The sequence below is a fragment of the Mus caroli genome, chromosome 14 (assembly GCF_900094665.2).
Source record: "Mus caroli chromosome 14, CAROLI_EIJ_v1.1, whole genome shotgun sequence".
Taxonomy (NCBI): domain Eukaryota; kingdom Metazoa; phylum Chordata; class Mammalia; order Rodentia; family Muridae; genus Mus; species Mus caroli.
This window is the reverse complement of record NC_034583.1, coordinates 47,442,743-47,459,496: the sequence shown is the minus strand read 5'-3', so window position 1 is coordinate 47,459,496 and position 16,754 is coordinate 47,442,743. Positions and strand designations below refer to the sequence as shown.

General features: G+C 45.8%; 2 protein-coding genes and 1 non-coding gene across 4 annotated transcripts in view; 2 read left to right on the top strand and 1 right to left on the bottom strand.

Annotated features, from left to right (window-relative positions):
- LOC110309195 (granzyme E-like) overlaps positions 1 to 7,841 on the top strand; it is an 8,993-nt gene extending 1,152 nt beyond the window's left edge. The window contains exons 2-6 of the mRNA XM_021181688.1: positions 4,523 to 4,625; positions 5,670 to 5,820; positions 6,259 to 6,394; positions 6,598 to 6,858; positions 7,590 to 7,841. Of these exons, the coding sequence (XP_021037347.1) occupies positions 4,571 to 4,625; positions 5,670 to 5,820; positions 6,259 to 6,394; positions 6,598 to 6,858; positions 7,590 to 7,733 (747 nt within the window). The 5' untranslated portion in view covers positions 4,523 to 4,570 and the 3' untranslated portion in view covers positions 7,734 to 7,841. The remainder of the gene's footprint in view (positions 1 to 4,522; positions 4,626 to 5,669; positions 5,821 to 6,258; positions 6,395 to 6,597; positions 6,859 to 7,589) is intronic.
- Positions 7,842 to 8,190: 349 nt separating this feature from the next.
- Positions 8,191 to 8,270, bottom strand: LOC115029280. Its single transcript, XR_003834856.1, has one exon. It is a non-coding gene; the product is annotated as a small nucleolar RNA SNORD55/SNORD39 (small nucleolar RNA).
- A 4,854-nt stretch (positions 8,271 to 13,124) lies between these two features.
- LOC110309412 (granzyme G) lies at positions 13,125 to 16,137 on the top strand. 2 transcript variants are annotated; one of them, XM_021182049.1, is made up of 5 exons: positions 13,125 to 13,227; positions 14,261 to 14,411; positions 14,885 to 15,020; positions 15,235 to 15,495; positions 15,886 to 16,137. In XM_021182049.1, exons 1-5 carry the CDS (start codon positions 13,173 to 13,175, stop codon positions 16,027 to 16,029), a joined length of 747 nt encoding a protein of 248 aa, XP_021037708.1. In that variant the 5' UTR covers positions 13,125 to 13,172; the 3' UTR covers positions 16,030 to 16,137. The 2 variants fall into 2 exon arrangements, with proteins under 2 accessions (XP_021037708.1, XP_021037707.1); XM_021182048.1 differs by having other exon boundaries at positions 13,173 to 13,227; positions 14,261 to 14,410; positions 14,872 to 15,020; positions 15,886 to 16,029.
- The last annotated feature ends 617 nt before the right edge of the window (positions 16,138 to 16,754 follow it).

The following is a 16,754-nucleotide window of genomic DNA, read 5'->3' as shown; positions in this document are numbered from 1 at the left end:
GGGCAGGTCACTGTCCTCCGGCTGGGAGGGTGCCGGATGTCTGCGGCCCCAAAAGGGTGCTGCCTCAGCGGCTCTGTGGCTCCCGCCTGTCCCAGAATCTGTCTGCCTCTGTGGTCCTCACTCTGACCTGTATAGACTAAGTTCGGCGGAGTCCCGGAGCCAAGATCTCATAAGCTTTCTTATTGATAAGTGAAGCTTTCATGCAGCACACAAGAGTTTACAGTCTGCAGTCTAGAAGGCTGAGCCATCCTTCTGACGGTCCCAGGATCACCGTGGTTCTGTTTCCCAGCCAAGCTCAGAGCTCAGTCAACTTCTACACCCCTTTCTTGCCTTCCTGTGTTTTCTATCCAACTTCCACTAGACATCAGTAGTTTCCAATCCAGCCCCACTACTCCCAGCCTCACTTAATCCATCCTTTCACTCCTCTACCTATAAGTTCCAAGCACTGTGAAGTCAGCTCTGCCTTATATTCCAGCTAGACCTGAGCTGCAAGTCACCTGATGCCCACCCCTTCCAAGTAGGCCTGGCTGGTTGAGCCCTTTTTCAACCCAAGTCTTTCATGGAAATAGAGGCTGATCCATGACCTCTAATCTCACAACAACCCTGGCTCAGCCAAGAAGCTCTGCCTCCCCCTGCTGGCCACATGAGGATATGGCAGCTTGTGAAACCTAGGGATCCAAGGGTCGCTAGGCTATAAGTATACTTCTGACATCATCAATCAACACTTGTAGGGCTCTGGGTTTGTATCAGGTACACAGTAGACTCCTTCTTCACCTTCATCCTCTTGTTTCTCTAGACAGCTCAGCATGGCACAGTTGCTGGGTGAAGCCTCTCTGATGATAGTTGGGTAGGCATCCAACTATGCATATAGCAGAATCACTCCGTTGACTTCTCTTTATGGCTAGTTGTGCTTGGTTCTATCCTAGTTCTCTGGGAATTCTCACCCCTGGTTCCTGACCATCCAGGCAGTGTGAGGCACTGGTGTCCTCTCATGGTGTGAGCCTCATGTTGGACCAGTCATTGTTTGTGCACTGGACAATTTCTGTAGTCAGGACAAATGGTCAGTCAAAGGTTTTGTGGTTGTGTTGGTGTTCCAGTCCCACCACTGGAAGTCTTGCCTGGTGACAGAAAAGGCCTGGTTTGGGCTCCATATCCTCCATTACTTGCAGTCTTTTCTAGAGTCACCTCATGGATGCCAGGGAGTTTCTAGTGCACTAGATTTCCACATTGCCCTGCTCCCCATACACCAATTCCAGTCGTCTCCCCTGTACACTCTCCCGTCATTCTGCCCTCTCTACCTGACTGTTTCTGATCACACCTCCACCTACCCCAATACGTCTGCAAAATCTATTCTACCTCCCCTTCCAAGGAGATCCATGATCCCCGCCCCCCCCCGAGCACTCCTTTTCATTTAGCCTCTCTGGGTCAGTGGATTATAGCATGATTAATCTTTACTTAACCGCTAATAGCTACTTCTGGTGCCCAGCCTGGCATCACAAGGTAAACTGAGACAGGCAGCAAAGTGTGTCATCAGCCACTGTGTGTGTGGGGGGGCAGTTGGGGTGGCAAAAATTTCTTACTTCTGGCAATTTTATGTCTTTCTTTAACTCTTTGCTATGCCTGTGAAATATGACATGGACATTTTGATATGCTTTGTGTCAGTTCACTATGTCGATTTGGCGTGAGCAGGTATTGATTTTTTCCCCCACAATGTTGGTTCTGCCTATGCAGGAGCAGGAAATATATTTTTCCATCATGAATCATTTTCTGCAATTTCCTTTTGTAATATCTTGACACTTTGGAGAGAAGTAAACCACAGAGTGAATATGACTAGTAAGATAGCATATACATAAACCAGGAAACATGAGACTATAGTATAATTTATTCATTATAATAATGGATAAACTGTGAGGAAAGAGAGTAAAAACAAGGGGCTATGGAAGATTGAAGGCAGGCGATGGACATGAAATATGAAAGAGTATGTTAAACTAATTGTTATTTTATTTCTTTTTTAATCTTATTAGCTATGCACCTCAGTCCCACTCATATTTTCACCCCTTCTTATCTGCCCGCTGCCATGCAGCCCCCTTCCAAGTAAAAGAAAATAAAATGAGATAGGATTTGAAAAAATCTTGCCATGGAAGCTGTAGGGTGTCACAGCATGTTGCACAGGCTACCCTTTGTCCACACATCTTTACTTGAAAATGTTCATTAAAATGAGTCATTGGCCTGTTTCAAGGCCTCAGCCTTGTGCTACACTGTCCATATTGGGTCCTCATGAGAACTCTCTGATATTGTGCTGTTGCCCTGGGTCATGGAGATCCTGTGGCTCTGGTTCTGCAGGACCAGTGCCTTCACAAGCTCCAGCAGTTCATAAATGAGTAGATGTTGGGGTGGGGCAGCACAAAGCCCTGCATCTGGTTCTAGAAGATAGCTGAGATGGTTGGCCCACCAGCAGTCCTGTATGAATACCACTAGGGCTAGGTCGCCTGCATTTCCCTGCTAGTTCACCCAATGATGCAGGCATCAAGGGTCAGGGAGGGCTGCTCTGTTTTACATCCTTTCAGCTGGCTCACTGATACCTTCAACATGGGGGCCAGCTCTACTGTGCTGCCCAGGCCAGGTGTAGGGTCTGCTATCTCTCCCAAGTGCAGCAGCCTGTGCTGGCTGGGGCCAGCTCTCCAGGTCTCAGGACCTCAGGCCAGCTCACCTGCCTGCCTCAGGTGTGAGGGGGTAATGAGGAAGGAGATATCTCCCATGACAACTCTTGGGAAATGAGGTACAGGGCCAGCTCTCTCACACTAGCACCATTAGTGGCTTACGTGTATCCCATCGACTGACACCAGAACAAATTTAATTATGTACATTGTGCACTTTACTTATTAGATATCACAAACATGGATCCTGCTTCATGGTTTTAATATATTTTCTCTATGTGGTAACCCATATAATGATGGTTATTCTGCTCTGAAAGTGTTTTAAGTAACTTATCTATGTGTGTAGATATGTCATTATGCACAGTCCATTTCAGGGTGGATTATTTGTGCATATTGTAGCCTGTATAAGTAATTTGTAGCCCAAAAGAGTTATCCCTTCAAAGTGGCTCAGAAAAGCTAAAAGGTTGCATACCTGTGGACTATATGACTAATTCTGATCCAATTATTATCAGGACTTTAGTTCACAACTAAGACAAGAAAGCCTACCTTGGTTCCAAAATACGAAATGAAAAAATTCAAAAGTATCTGAGATCCATGAAGCAGTGATGGGAAAGCAGGACCAGGGTACCTCTGCACGCGCGCGCGCGCGCACACACACACACACACACACACACACACACACACACACACACACACACGTGGAGAGAGAGAGAGAGAGACCTGTGCTCAGAGTGAGACCAGCCTGTCTCACCTCCCAGAGTGATCTCACACAGTTCTCACCATCTAGTGCTCTAATCACAGGCTCTCAGCTCCCTCCAGTCATGATCAGACATTTCAAGAGCTGCATCCCTGTCTCTCACTCCTGGATATAGCCTATTAAATAATCACTCAAGATTTAATCATGGTCCTTGTTTTTCTATAGAAAATGCTAGGCAGCATTGTAGCAAATGCCAGTGGAGTCATCAGCAGGGAAGCCAGTGCTGATCTGATCTTAGTGACCATTAAATCCAGGCCTCAAGCTCTTGCCCCAGATATAATGACAATAACTAGTAAACAGGTGAAGTATACCTGTCATTCGTGATCCGTTATTACACTTAACTATGTATGACAGTAACATGGCTATTTGAAGATAGGGCAAACACTTGCTTTTGCGATTTCTCTGTGACTTCTAGAAGTTTCAGGAGAGTCAGATTGAGCTTTGATTAATGCATTAGAATATTTAAACAGATTGTTCCAGAGTATGATCCGTCATCCCAGAGGTTAGTGAGATGACATATTGCAATAGTGACCCAGAAAATATGACTCAGCATCAACTGTAATTAAGTGCTGTATAACACTGTAAGTGTGTGTGTAGTATGCTATAATTGTTGTTAGGATAAATTGGTTGCCAGCATTATTTTGAAAAGATAAAGAAAAAAAAGAAGGGAGGAGAAGAAGGAAGAGAAGGAAGAGAAGGAAGAGGAGTAAGGGAGGAGGAGGAGGAAGAAGAGGAGGAGGAAGAGGAGGAGGAGGAGGAAGAGAAAGAGGAAGAGGAGGAGAAGGAAGGAAGAAAAAGAAATCCAACCACATCTTAACAGGATTCAAAGTGTAAGTGTGGAAGCCTTAGAAAAGGGGCACACTACTCTCCATGCAGTCACTGTGGACTTCCTGGAGTCTCAGGCCTTCTCAACTATAGCTTCCAACCATTTACATTTTGGGTCTTTATCCCAGCTTAGCTCATAGGATGTCAGTGTGGTAACAGTGTCATTTTTTTACCCAAAGTAGAAAACTTCCTTAAGTAATCTGCCACCAAACAGAAACAGAAGTGCCTAGGTTTAAATTCCTGTGAGGCCCCTGACTCTACACTTTCTTCCTCCTCTTCCAAGGGCTGTGTCTACTCTGCTCTCCCTCAACTGAGCAGCCTTCCTGGGAGGATGCTACCGGTTCTGATTCTCCTGACCTTTCTTCTGCCAGTAGGAGATGGAGCAGGTGAGTGACCACTCCTGTGACACTTCTGTGTTGTCCCATGACACTTCCTCTGACTTTCTGCTCACCAGTAGTCATGATTGTCCTGGCACTGACTCCAGGAGCTTTTTGAACCTCAGGTCCCATACCAAACCCAGACTTGGAAATGTGACACTGGCTAGACTCTCAAGAAGATCTCAGGAAGGGAGGTGTTCCCAGAAGAATTAGCAAGCACTGGCTTCTCTCAGCTTTTTTACTTTTATTTTATTTTTTTTTAAATCAACTGGAGACTGAATCATCCTTAGAAAGAGATGTGGCAGGCAATGCAAACATACAACGAGTGCATCATTAACTTGACTACGGCTGAGGGAAAGTCAGCCTTAATGACCAATGGGGTGAGGCCTCCTAGTCCAAGAATCTTAGCATCATTAAGTCCACCCTCAGCCCTGCAGAAGAAAGAGATGCAGGCTGACAAGATCCTGCACTGCACGCTCCACCAGCTTTGCAGGCTAGTTTTAGTTGGCCTCTCCATTTCTTCTGCAGGTCCCCAGCTACTCCCAGCTGTTCCATTATGTCCCTGGCTCAGAATTCCACCAGCACTGACCCACCAACCCTCCAGTTAACTAGAAGCCACTCATTCATGCAGCAAAAAGCATTTTTGCTGAGAACCCAAGATGTGTTAGGCACAAACAAGGATAAAATTAGAAAATCCACCTCTAGAGGGTGTGTGGGTAAAATGTGAGAAAATGACACCAGTCAATACTTTAGGGGTTAGGATGACTCAGTAACAACCAAACGCCAACGTGGATATTCGCAGGGTTCCCTCAGCCTCTACGTGATGAAGACACAGCTCATCTCTCTGTGTATTTGTAAAGCAGCAACTGAGGGACAAGTGCTACCCACTGCTTCCCAGAGCATGACTCAGACTTGAGTCAGCACATCATTCCATGTGCAAAGTATTCTGTCTGCAACAGGCTTGGGGAACTGCAATCATTCCATCCCTTGATCGACCCTGATGACCTTATCTATTGCTCCCAGAGACCCAATATTCTAGCTTTTTTTTTCTAGAGGAGGTCATCGGGGGCCATGAGGTCAAGCCCCACTCCCGCCCTTACATGGCATTAGTTGCGTTTCTGAAAGTTAATGGGATTGGAAGTTCCTGCGGCGGCTTCCTGGTTCGAGACTACTTTGTGCTGACGGCTGCTCACTGCATTGGAAGGTGAGGAGAAGCAGCTAGCCCACGTCTTCTGAGAACCCCACAGAAGCTTCCGTCCTCTGTTGTGGATGTTTCCCTGAGAGCTCACTAGAAGGCTGGACTGTGAAAATGGGAGTCGGATGAGAGGTAAATTTAAGATCAAAGTGTAAGCAGCGCACTTGAGTTGATCAACTGCACTGGCCAAACTAAAGCAGTGGTTGAGGTTGAAAGTTCACATTAAAAACATGATGCAAGCTATGGAATATTGCCTAGATGCAAGAGGGAACCCCCAGATGTCCCATGTCATTGAGAAGCAGAGAGCAGTAGGTCTGACCCTGAGGCTCTCCTGTGTCCTCAAGTCCCCTCAACTAGAGCCCCACCCTGCCTCCCCTGCCTTTCACAGCTCCTGGACTGCATCCTCTCTGAATTCCCGTTGTCCTCTCTACAATGCTCTCTCCACAGCTCAATGACAGTCACACTGGGGGCCCACAACCTCCGTGCACAGGAGGAGACTCAGCAGATTATCCCTGTGAATAAAGCTTTTCCCCACCCAGACTATAATCCTCTGGATCACACCAATGACATCATGCTATTAAAGGTGAGACCTGCTATCCTCCCACCCACACTCCTCTGCCTACCCCTCTTCCCTCCCACCTGGTGCCTGTGCTTCGAGTGGCGCAGAGATAGCCTGATCCTCCTGTTCTAATCCTGCTTCTTCCCTCTCTTCCATCCCAATTTTAAAAGACTCTCAGGCTAGCAGGCTCCTAGCTGAGCTGATCTCTCATGACTCTTCCCAATCAGCTGGAGAGTAAGGCCAAGGGGACTAGATATGTGAGGCCCCTCAAGTTGCCTGGGCCCAATGACAAGGTGAATCCAGGGGATGTGTGCAGTGTGGCTGGCTGGGGGAAAACGTCCATCAATACCACTGAAGGATCTGCCATCTTAGAAGAGGCTGAACTGATCATCCAGGAGGACAAGGAATGCAGAAAAAAATTCCATCACTATTCCAAAATCACAGAGATTTGTGCTGGAGACCCAAACAAAATGGAGGCTCCATCCAAGGTGGGGATCAAGCAATTCACAGACAAAATCCAGGGTAAGAGGGTCCTGAGAGAGGCCAAGGTGTAAGAATGGCAAAACCCTCAAGCCTCAGCTTTGGTCTCTTGGGGTGTTTGTTTGTTTGTTTTTATAAGGGGGTGGGCAGGGCTGGATGTCACTTTCTTTTTATTTTTTAATTGGATATTTTCTTTCTTTGCATTTCAAATGTTATCCCCTTTCCTGGTTTCCCCTCAGACAACCCCCTATCCCCTCTCCCCTTCCCCTGCTCACCAACCGACCCACTACGGCTTCCTGGTCCTAGCATTCCCCTACACTGGGGCATTCCGTCTTCATAGGACCAAGGTCCTCTCCTCTCATTGATGACAAACAAGGCCATCCTCTGCTGCATATGAGACTGGAGCCATGGGTCCCTCCATGTGTACTCTTTGGTTGGTGGTTTAGTCCCTGGGAGCTCCCAAAATCCAGCTTTGGTCTCTTATGTGGGTGTAGCAAGAATGTAAGCATGAAAAACCTCTGTCATTCCAAACAGGATAAATTATTTCAGGATCCCTGAGGACTGCAGGGAAAGCCTAGGCCTGGGATAGAAGGAAAAGTTGGGCCTCCCTGGAGCTCTGGGACTGAGGGAAGCTGGAAAACCTGTCCTGGCCCTGATCTAAAGTTAGCCTTGCCAGAAGGAGGTGGGGAGAGCAGAGTCAGAGGGAGCCAGGCTAAGTTCTTCCTTTCTCTGCCCACAGGGTGACTCTGGGGGACCCCTCGTGTGTAACAACAAAGCTTATGGAGTTTTGTCTTATGTAAAATCCAAGAAGATCTCTTCAGGAGTCTTCACTAAGGTCGTGCACTTCCTGCCGTGGATAAGCAGGAACATGAAGCTGCTCTAACAGGTGTTAAACCTCCCGTGCCCGACCAGCCTGTCTGACCTCAGGCAAGAACCACGTGGAGTGGGCAGCAAAGAATGAAAATTCACAATAAATAACCTCCGGAGTGCATGGAGCTGAAGTTCTCTTCTGTTTGAGTCACTTCATGGTTTTCGCAGCTCGCTGGTCCAGGCAGACCTCCCTGTCACTTCTGGGCTTCCTTCCTCCTCCTTGCCCACCCCCTCCTCTTACTGGAACTTCAGGCCACACAATTCCCACATGTTTATCACCCATACACGGTAGGAGGGAGGGTGCTGTTTCTTTGTTTCCATTTATAATATAGGATTTCACTGTATAGCTCTGGCTGCATGGAGTTTGCTATGTAAACCAGCCTGGCCTTCAACTCACAGAAATCTGCCCCTCTCTGCTTCCTTGTTGCTAGGATCAGAAGTGTGTGCCATGACATCAACCATACCCATATTGAGTTCTCAAGTCTCCAAGATTGGCTTTCTCACAACACAAACATCAGGAGTCTACAGCACTACTGAGGTGCCCTACACTGTTTCACTAGTTCAAAATTAGTCCTCCAGACATGAATCTTCTGGACTAAGGAAATTCCTACATCTCTGAGCCACCTTCTTCCTCCTCACCCTCCCCCCAACAATGGCTGACTGAGGTGAAGGGAGATTTGATTCTGGGAATTCAGAAGGCCATGAGCTGTGCAACCCAGTCACTTTCCAGTTTGTAGGAAGGAACTCCCCCTCTCTAGCAGGACATGTGACTCTCGACACCTGCAGTCTCAAATACAGAGACATCAGCTGACGGACCCAGACTTACCTGGATTTCATTTCCCAGCCCACCACAGAACTCAGTCGACTTCTGTCCCACTTTGTGGCCTTCCAGTTTTTTCCATCTGACCTCTAGCTAACAGTAGATTCTACTCTATCCCTATCTCAGCCAGGCCTGATTTATACCAGACTTTCACTCCTCTACCTATAAATTCCAATTTTTGAAGTCTTCTCTACCTCATATTCCAGCAAGACTTGGGCTGCGAGTCACCTGGGCTCACCCCTTCCACCTAAGCAAGGTTAATGAATTCCATAGACAGAGAAACTCAGCGGAGACCTCCAGTTTGTCAAGTACCATGGCTTATCCTAGAATCTCAGCCTCCCCCTGCTGACCACATAGGGATATGTCAGTTTGTGAAATCTAGAGATCCAAGGGATGCTAGGCTAGAAGTATCTCTTGACATCAACAATCAACAATTTTAGGTCTCTGGTTTTGTATCAGGTACAGAGTAGACTCCTTTTTCAGCTTTATCCTCTTGTTTCTTTAGACAGGTCAACATGACACAGATGGAGCTATATCTGGAATGCCCAGGAAAAAAAATCATGTTTTTAAAAAAATGATTAAATTCTCTCTATTCTAACAGTTCTAAGTCCCTGGTATTCTTGGGTTCAGAATGCAGTGTGTAGAATTGGAAGGAAGTTGGAAAACTTCCAACTCTCTGGATTTCAGTGTACTTCAGGTAGAGCCCCTACTGTAATTCGTGGGCAGAAGAAAGGCAAGTAGAGAGGATTTGGCTTTCTTGAAATTCAAATCGTAGACTCAGCCAGTCTAGCTGAAGTATAAGACAGCCCATGCTGACCCGTGACCCTATTAAAGTCCCTCACACAGCAGAATTGTAGTTTTTCTTCTCTCATACATTCCATCCTGGGGGAGATCTTTAAGAATGAAATCCAACAGTTTTTAGCAAGAGGATTAGGGTAAAAGTCAAAACCCATGGGCGCCATGTCTGTCATGCTAGGACTTGTCATAGCCATGCTCAGACCTGCTAGAGCCATTTTTGAAGTTGATGCGAATCTTTTCCTAGGATGCCATTTTTATCTAACTGACAGGTTCCTTTGCCTTACAGAAATTTGTCACTTTTATGAAGTCCCAATTAAAAAATGTTGGTCTTAGGGACTACACTATCATTGTTCTGTTCAGAAAGTCGTCTCCTGTGCCAATGCGTTCAAGGCTTTTCCCCACCTTATTTTCTATCAGGTTTATTGTATGTGGATTTATGTTAAGGTCTTTGGTACACTTGCCCTCATGTTTTATGAAGGATGATAGGTATGAATCAATTTGAATTCTTCTACATGCAAATATCCAGTTAGACCAAGACCATTTGTTGAAGCTGTCTTCTTTTCCCATTATGTATTGCGAATTTTTTTAAAAAAATGAAAAATCAGTTGTCCATAGGTCATAGGTTTGCATTTAAAACCCAAACCTTCCATTGAATTCTGTTGATCAACATGTCTGGTTTTTATGACAACACCATACATTATTTATTACTGAAGCTCAGTAGCAGAGCTTAAATTCGGGGATGAATATTGAACACTTTAAAAATTATAGTTACTAGAATTTATTTCATTCATTCTTTCCTTTTTGTTTAAACTTCTGTTTATTTTATTTAATTTTCCATCTGTTGATTGGCAGTTTTACTTCCCTGGTGTTTAATTTCTGAAATTCTTTATTTATTTTGGAGAATAGTCTGTGATGGCTAATCGTGGTTGTTAACTTGACTCCATTTGGAAGTAACCAAACCCAAGCATCTGGGCACACCTTGAGGGATTTCCTTGATTAGATTACATGATATGGAAAATGGACCCTAAATCAGGGCCACTCTGTTGGGGGAAATATTAAAAAAGAAACACCAAGTTCCGGTGCTATTCCCATCTACTCTCTGCCCTGTGGTCTCGCTGCCTCTTGGCTAGCCTCAATTTGCAACCTTCCCTTCTTCCGTTCACCTGCCTCAGAGACACCCTTACCTTCTCAGCCATCGTCCCCCTGCCCCTCATGAATTTGCTCCAAATAAACAGGCCAATATTAGATAAAGTTGCATTGTCTAGTTTCCTGCAGCCCTTAAAAGAAGGGCCCTTTTTGCACTAGCCAGAATTCTACCCTGAAAAATTGTTAGGGGTTCTTCCCAATAGATAGGTCTTCCCTGCTTGTACTACTCTAGGGAGTATGCTTGAAGGCAGAGGACAAGGGAGGGGTGGTATTTAACAAATCAAAGTCTGTGGTATAGTGCTTTATCAAGTCTGTCTGGTGCATTCCTGAACTATATTGATTGTTGAGAGCCTGGAGAACTATAAAAAATGGACTCAGCTCCATTAATCTTGATCATTCTCTCTCTCTCCCTCCCTCCCTCCCCTGCCCGAGTCATGTTTTAATTACTTTCTCAACTTTATTCCCCTCAACCCCTGAGACACTGCCATATATACCACAAAACATAAACATCCAAACATCCTCCAATGACCTAGCCCCATCCCTCCATTCACTCCTAGGTAAGAATTCAGACAAATGTCCACAGAGGTTACAGCATAAATACAGTTCTGTTACATCTCATATATGACCACTTCATGTCCTAAAGAAGACACTTTCTCTTAGAGGTTTTAATTTTAGTATATCTTAAAAGATCTTGTGATAACTTGCCTCCACTTTTGTGTCTCTGATGTTGCTGTTCACAGCTTTTCTTGACAGGTCTAGTACAATCTTGGGAACAGTAGCCCTTAGTCATGCCTGTCTTAGGTAGCTGCACTGTGAATTTTTATTAGTGTACTATGATTTGTTCCTGATACTTTCAATTTGAAAAGTTTTCTGAGAAATGGAGCCATAATGTAGCGTCATCTTATTAAAATACATTTGATGCCTTTAAAAATAAAAGTCATGCTGAATTTACAACCAGAGTCATACTTTTATGATAAAAGAATACTAGAGCAAATTTTATTACTTTCATGTGTATAATTTGCTCATTAGATATCACAAGCATGAATTCTCCTTCACAATTTTAAATTTATTTTTATGTGGTCACCCATATGATTAAGATTATTCTGTTCTGTAAGGCTTTGGTTGTTTATCTGTATGGGCAGATACCATGTCATTTATACACAGTCCCTTTCAGGGGGAAATATCAACATTCATTAGAGTTTATGTAAGTAATGTGTAGCCCAAAAGAGTTATCCCTTCACGGTAGCCCAGAAAAGCTAAAAGGTTACATAAGAATGGACTACATGACTAATTTTGATCCAAATATTATCACAACTTTAGTTCACAACTAAGAAATAAAAGCCTCCCTTGATCTGAAATGTGAAGTGAGAAATTTCAAAAGTATCTGAGATCCATGAAGCAGTGATAGGAAAGCAGGACTGGGGTAGCTCTGAGGTTTTCTGAATGCACACACACACACACACACACACACACACACACACACACACACACACACTCCTGTGCTCAGGTCGAGGTCAGCCTGTCTTATCTCCCAGAGTGATCTCACACAGCTCTCACCATCTAGCACTCTAAGCACAGGCTCTCATCTCTCTCCAATCAAGATGAACATTTTCATGGGCTGCATCCATTTTCTCTCACTCCTGGGTGTAGTCCATTAAATACTCATTCAAGACCTAATCATGGTCCTTGTTTTTCCATAGAGAATGCTAGGCAACATTGTAGGAAATACCACTGGAGTCATCAGCAGGGAAGTCAATGCTGATCTGATCTTAATGACCTCTAAGAAAAAATGTCTTTCTTAGGACATGAAGGGGTCATAGGGGTCATATGTGAGACGTAACAGAACTGTATTGTGCTGTAACCTCTGTATACATTTGTTTGATTTCTTACCTGGAACTGAATGGAAAAATGGGGCTAGGTCATTAAATCCAGACCTCAAGCTATTGACCCAGAGATAAATGACAATACCCAGTTGACAGATAAAGTATACCTGTCGTTTGTGATCCATTATTATACTTAACTATGTGTGACAGTTCACATGACTACTTGGAGGCAGGGCAAACTCTTCCTTTTGAGATTTCTCTGTGACTTCCTAGGAGATCCAGGAGAGTCAGAGTGAGTTCAGATTAATTCATCAGAATATTCAGATCGCTCCACAGGATGACGTCATCCCAGAGATTAATGCCCTGATGCACTGCAACACTGCCCGGCAGATACGGCACAGTCTCACCTCTCACTCAGTTCTGTGGAACTTTAGGAGTGTACTCTAGTGTGCTATAACTGCTGTTAGGATAATTTGGTTGTGAGTATTATTTTTTGAAAATGGAAGGAGGAAAAACAAAACCCAAAGAAACCAAAACAGATATAAAAAGTGTCTCAGCCTTAGAAAAGAACACACTTGTGTGCAGCCACTATGGACTTCCTGGGGTCTCAGACCTCCTCAACCACAGCCTCCAAACCTGTACATTTTTTACCTTTATCCCAACTTAGCTCATAGGATGTCAGTGTGGTGATAGTGTCATTTTTTACCAAAACCAGAATATTTCCTTAAGTAATGTGACGTCAATCAGAAGCAGAGGTGCATAGGTTTAAAATGCCTGTGAGGTCCCTGAGCCCACACCTCCTTCCTCCCCTTCCAAGGACTTTGTCTCCTTTGCTCTCCTTCAACTGAGCAGCCTTCCTGGGAAGATGTCACCAGTCCTGATTCTCCTGACTCTACTTCTGCCTCTTGGAGCTGGAGCAGGTGAGTGAACACCCTTGTGCCAGTGATACCGCCCCATGACACATCTGGTGACTTTCTGCCCAGCGGTAGTCAGGAATTGTCCTGCACTGGACCCAGGATGTTTCTGAACCTCAGGTACCAAACCCAGACTTGGAAACCTGACACTGGCTAGATTCTCAACAAGGTCTGAGGAAGGGAGATGTTCTCAGAAATTTAGTAGCCACTAGCTTCTCCCAGATTTTTTTTTCATCACCTGGAGACTGGATCATCCTTAGAAGAGATGTGGCACAGAATGCAAAGATCAAAAATGTGCACCTTGACTTTAGCCAAGGGGCAAGCCAGTCTTAATGACCAGTCTGCAATGGGGTTAGGCCCCCAGCTCAATAATCTTAGCATTGTTAATTAAGTCTACCCTCAGCTCTACAGAAGAAAGAGACCCAGGCTGACAAGAACCTGCACTGCACACTCCACCAGATTTGCAGGCTAGTTTTAGTTCACCTCTCCACTTCTGCAGGTCCCCAGCTACTCCCAGCTAGGACAGCACACTGTTCCAATATGGCCCTGGCTTTGAATCCCACCAGAACTGACGCACCAGCCCCCGAGTTAATTACAAGCCACTCTTCCATTCAGCAAAAAGCATTTACTGAGAACCCAAGGTGTGTTAGGCACAATAATGTTAAAAAATCCACCTCTATATGGCCTGTGTGGGTAAAATGTGAGAAAATGACACCAGTCGTTGTACAGGGGTGAGATGCTCACTGACAACCAAACAGCAGCATGGATATTCACAGGATTCCCTCAGCCTCTACATGATGAAGACAGAGCTTGTCCCTCCATGCATTTGTAAAGAAGGAGGTGTAAGTCAAGTGCTCCCCACACCTTCCTAGAGCAGGGTTCTAAGGCTTAAATGTCAGCAAAGTTTATTCCATGGGCAAGGAATCCTGTCTGCAATAGGCTTTGAGGAATGCAGATCCGACGCCCAGTCACTCCCTTCCTAGATCTCCCCTGCTCACCCTATCTACTGCTTCTAGACATATTCTAGCCCTTTTTTCAGAGGAGATCATCGGCGGCCATGAGGTGAAGCCACATTCACGCCCCTACATGGTGTTCATTAAGTCTGTGGATATTGAAGGGAAGAAGAAATACTGCGGAGGCTTCCTGGTTCAAGATGATTTTGTGCTGACGGCTGCTCACTGCAGAAACAGGTGAGGAGAAGCAGCTATCTCGCATATACTCAGACATCCCCCACCCCCGACATACAAAGGATCTTCTGTCCTCTATTGTGAATGATATAGAGCCCCATGTGAGCTCTCCTGAAGGCTGGACTGTGACAATGGTACTTGGATGTGAGGTAAATGTAGGTCCAAGGGTGAGAGGTCGGAGCCCGCAGCGCACTTGAGTTGGTCAACTGCACCGGGAAAACTAAAGCAGTTGCCGAGGTTGAAAGTTCACATTAAAACACAATGCAAGCTATGGAATATTGCCGAGATTCAAGAAGGAACCCCCAGATGTCTCATGTCCTAGAAAAGAAGAAAGCAGTAGGTCTGACCCTGAGGCCCTCCAATGTCCTCAAGTCCCCTCAGCTAGAGCCCCACCCTGCCTACCCTGCCTTTCACTGCTCTTGTACTGCATCTTCTCTGACTCCACATCTCTGCTCTCCACTCTGCTCTTTCCACAGGTCAATGACAGTCACACTGGGGGCCCACAACATCAAGGCTAAGGAGGAGACACAGCAGATCATCCCTGTGGCAAAAGCCATTCCCCACCCGGCTTTTAATAGAGAGCATGGCACCAATGACATTATGCTATTAAAAGTGAGACATGCCACCATCTCTTTTACACACTTCTGCCCACCCCTCTTCCCTATCACCTACCCCTACCCACTTGTCTGTGCTCTTCTTGGTGCAGGGAGAGCCTCCCCCTCCTTTTCTGATACTGGTTCTTCCCTCTCTTCCATCCTGACTTTCAAAGAGTCTCAGGCTAGCAGGCTCCTAGCTGAGCTGGTCTCTCCTCCCTCTTCCCTATCAGCTGGAGAGGAAGGCCAAGAGAACTAAAGCTGTGAGGCCCCTCAAGTTGCCCAGACCCAATGCCCGGGTGAAGCCAGGGGATGTGTGCAGTGTGGCTGGCTGGGGGAAAACATCCATCAATGCCACTAAAGCATCTGCCCGCCTACGAGAGACTCAACTGATCATCCAGGAGGATGAGAAATGCAAAAAACTCTGGTACAACTATTCCAAGACCACGCAGATCTGTGCTGGAAACCCAAAAAAAGTACAGGCTCCTTACGAGGTGGGGATCAACCATTTAAGAACCAAAATGCAGGGTGAGAGGGATCTGGAAGAGGACAAGGTGTGAGAATGGCAAAACCCCCAAGCTTCAGATCAAAGAAGGGAAAGTGCAAAACTCAAATTTTCTATCCCTTGTGTCTGTGTAGCAAAAGTTGAAAATGGGAAAACCTTTGTCATCCCAAACAGGATAAATTATCTCAGGATCCCTGAGGACTTTAGGGAAAGCCTAGGACTGGGGTAGAAGGAAAAGTTGGGCCTCCCTGGAGCCCTGGGACTAAGGGAAGCTGGAAAACCTGTCCTGGCCCTGATCTAAAGTTAGCCTTGCCAGGAGGAGGTGGGGAGAGCAGAGCCAGAGGGAGCCAGGCTAAGTTCTTCCTTTCTCTGCCCACAGGGTGACTCGGGGGGACCCCTCGTGTGTGACAACCTAGCTTATGGAGTTGCATCCTATGGGCTAAATGGGACAATCTCTCCAGGAGTCTTCACTAAGGTTGTGCACTTCCTGCCGTGGATAAGCACAAACATGAAGCTGCTCTAACAGGTGTTAAACCACCCGTGCCCGACCAGCCTGTCCGACCTCAGGCAAGAACCATGTGGAGTGGGCAGCAAAGAATGAAAATTCACAATAAATAACCTCCAGAGTGCATAGAGCTGAAGTTCTTTGCTGTTTGAGTCACTTCATGGTTTGGGTACCTCGCTGGTCCAGCCAGACCTCCCCTGTCACTTCTGGGCTTGGCTGCCTCCTCCTTTCCCAGCGTCTGCTCTTGCTGGAACTTCAGGCCACACAATTCCCACGTGTTTATCACCCATACAAGGTGGAAGGGAGGGTGTTGTTTCTTTGTTTCCATTTATAAGATTGCATCTCACTGTATAGCTCTGAATGAATGGAGTTTGCTATGTAAACCATCCTGGCCATCACAAATAGAGATCTGCCCCTCTCTGCTTCCTTGGTGCTAGGATTAGAAGTGTGTGCCATGACATCAACCATACCCATATTGAGTTCTCAAGTCTCCAAGGTTGGCTTTCTTACAACACAAACATCAGGAGTCTCAGCACTACTGAGGTGCCCTACACTAAGTCACTCGTTCATACTTAGTCCTCTGGAAATGAATCTTCTGGGCCTAGGAAAATCCTATATCTCTGAGTCACCTTCATCCAGACCCAACAATGGCAGAACATCCAACAAGGCACTGGGGTGAGAGGAGATTTGATTCTGGGAATTCAAAAGGCAATGGGCTGTACAACCCAGTCAGTTTCCTGTTT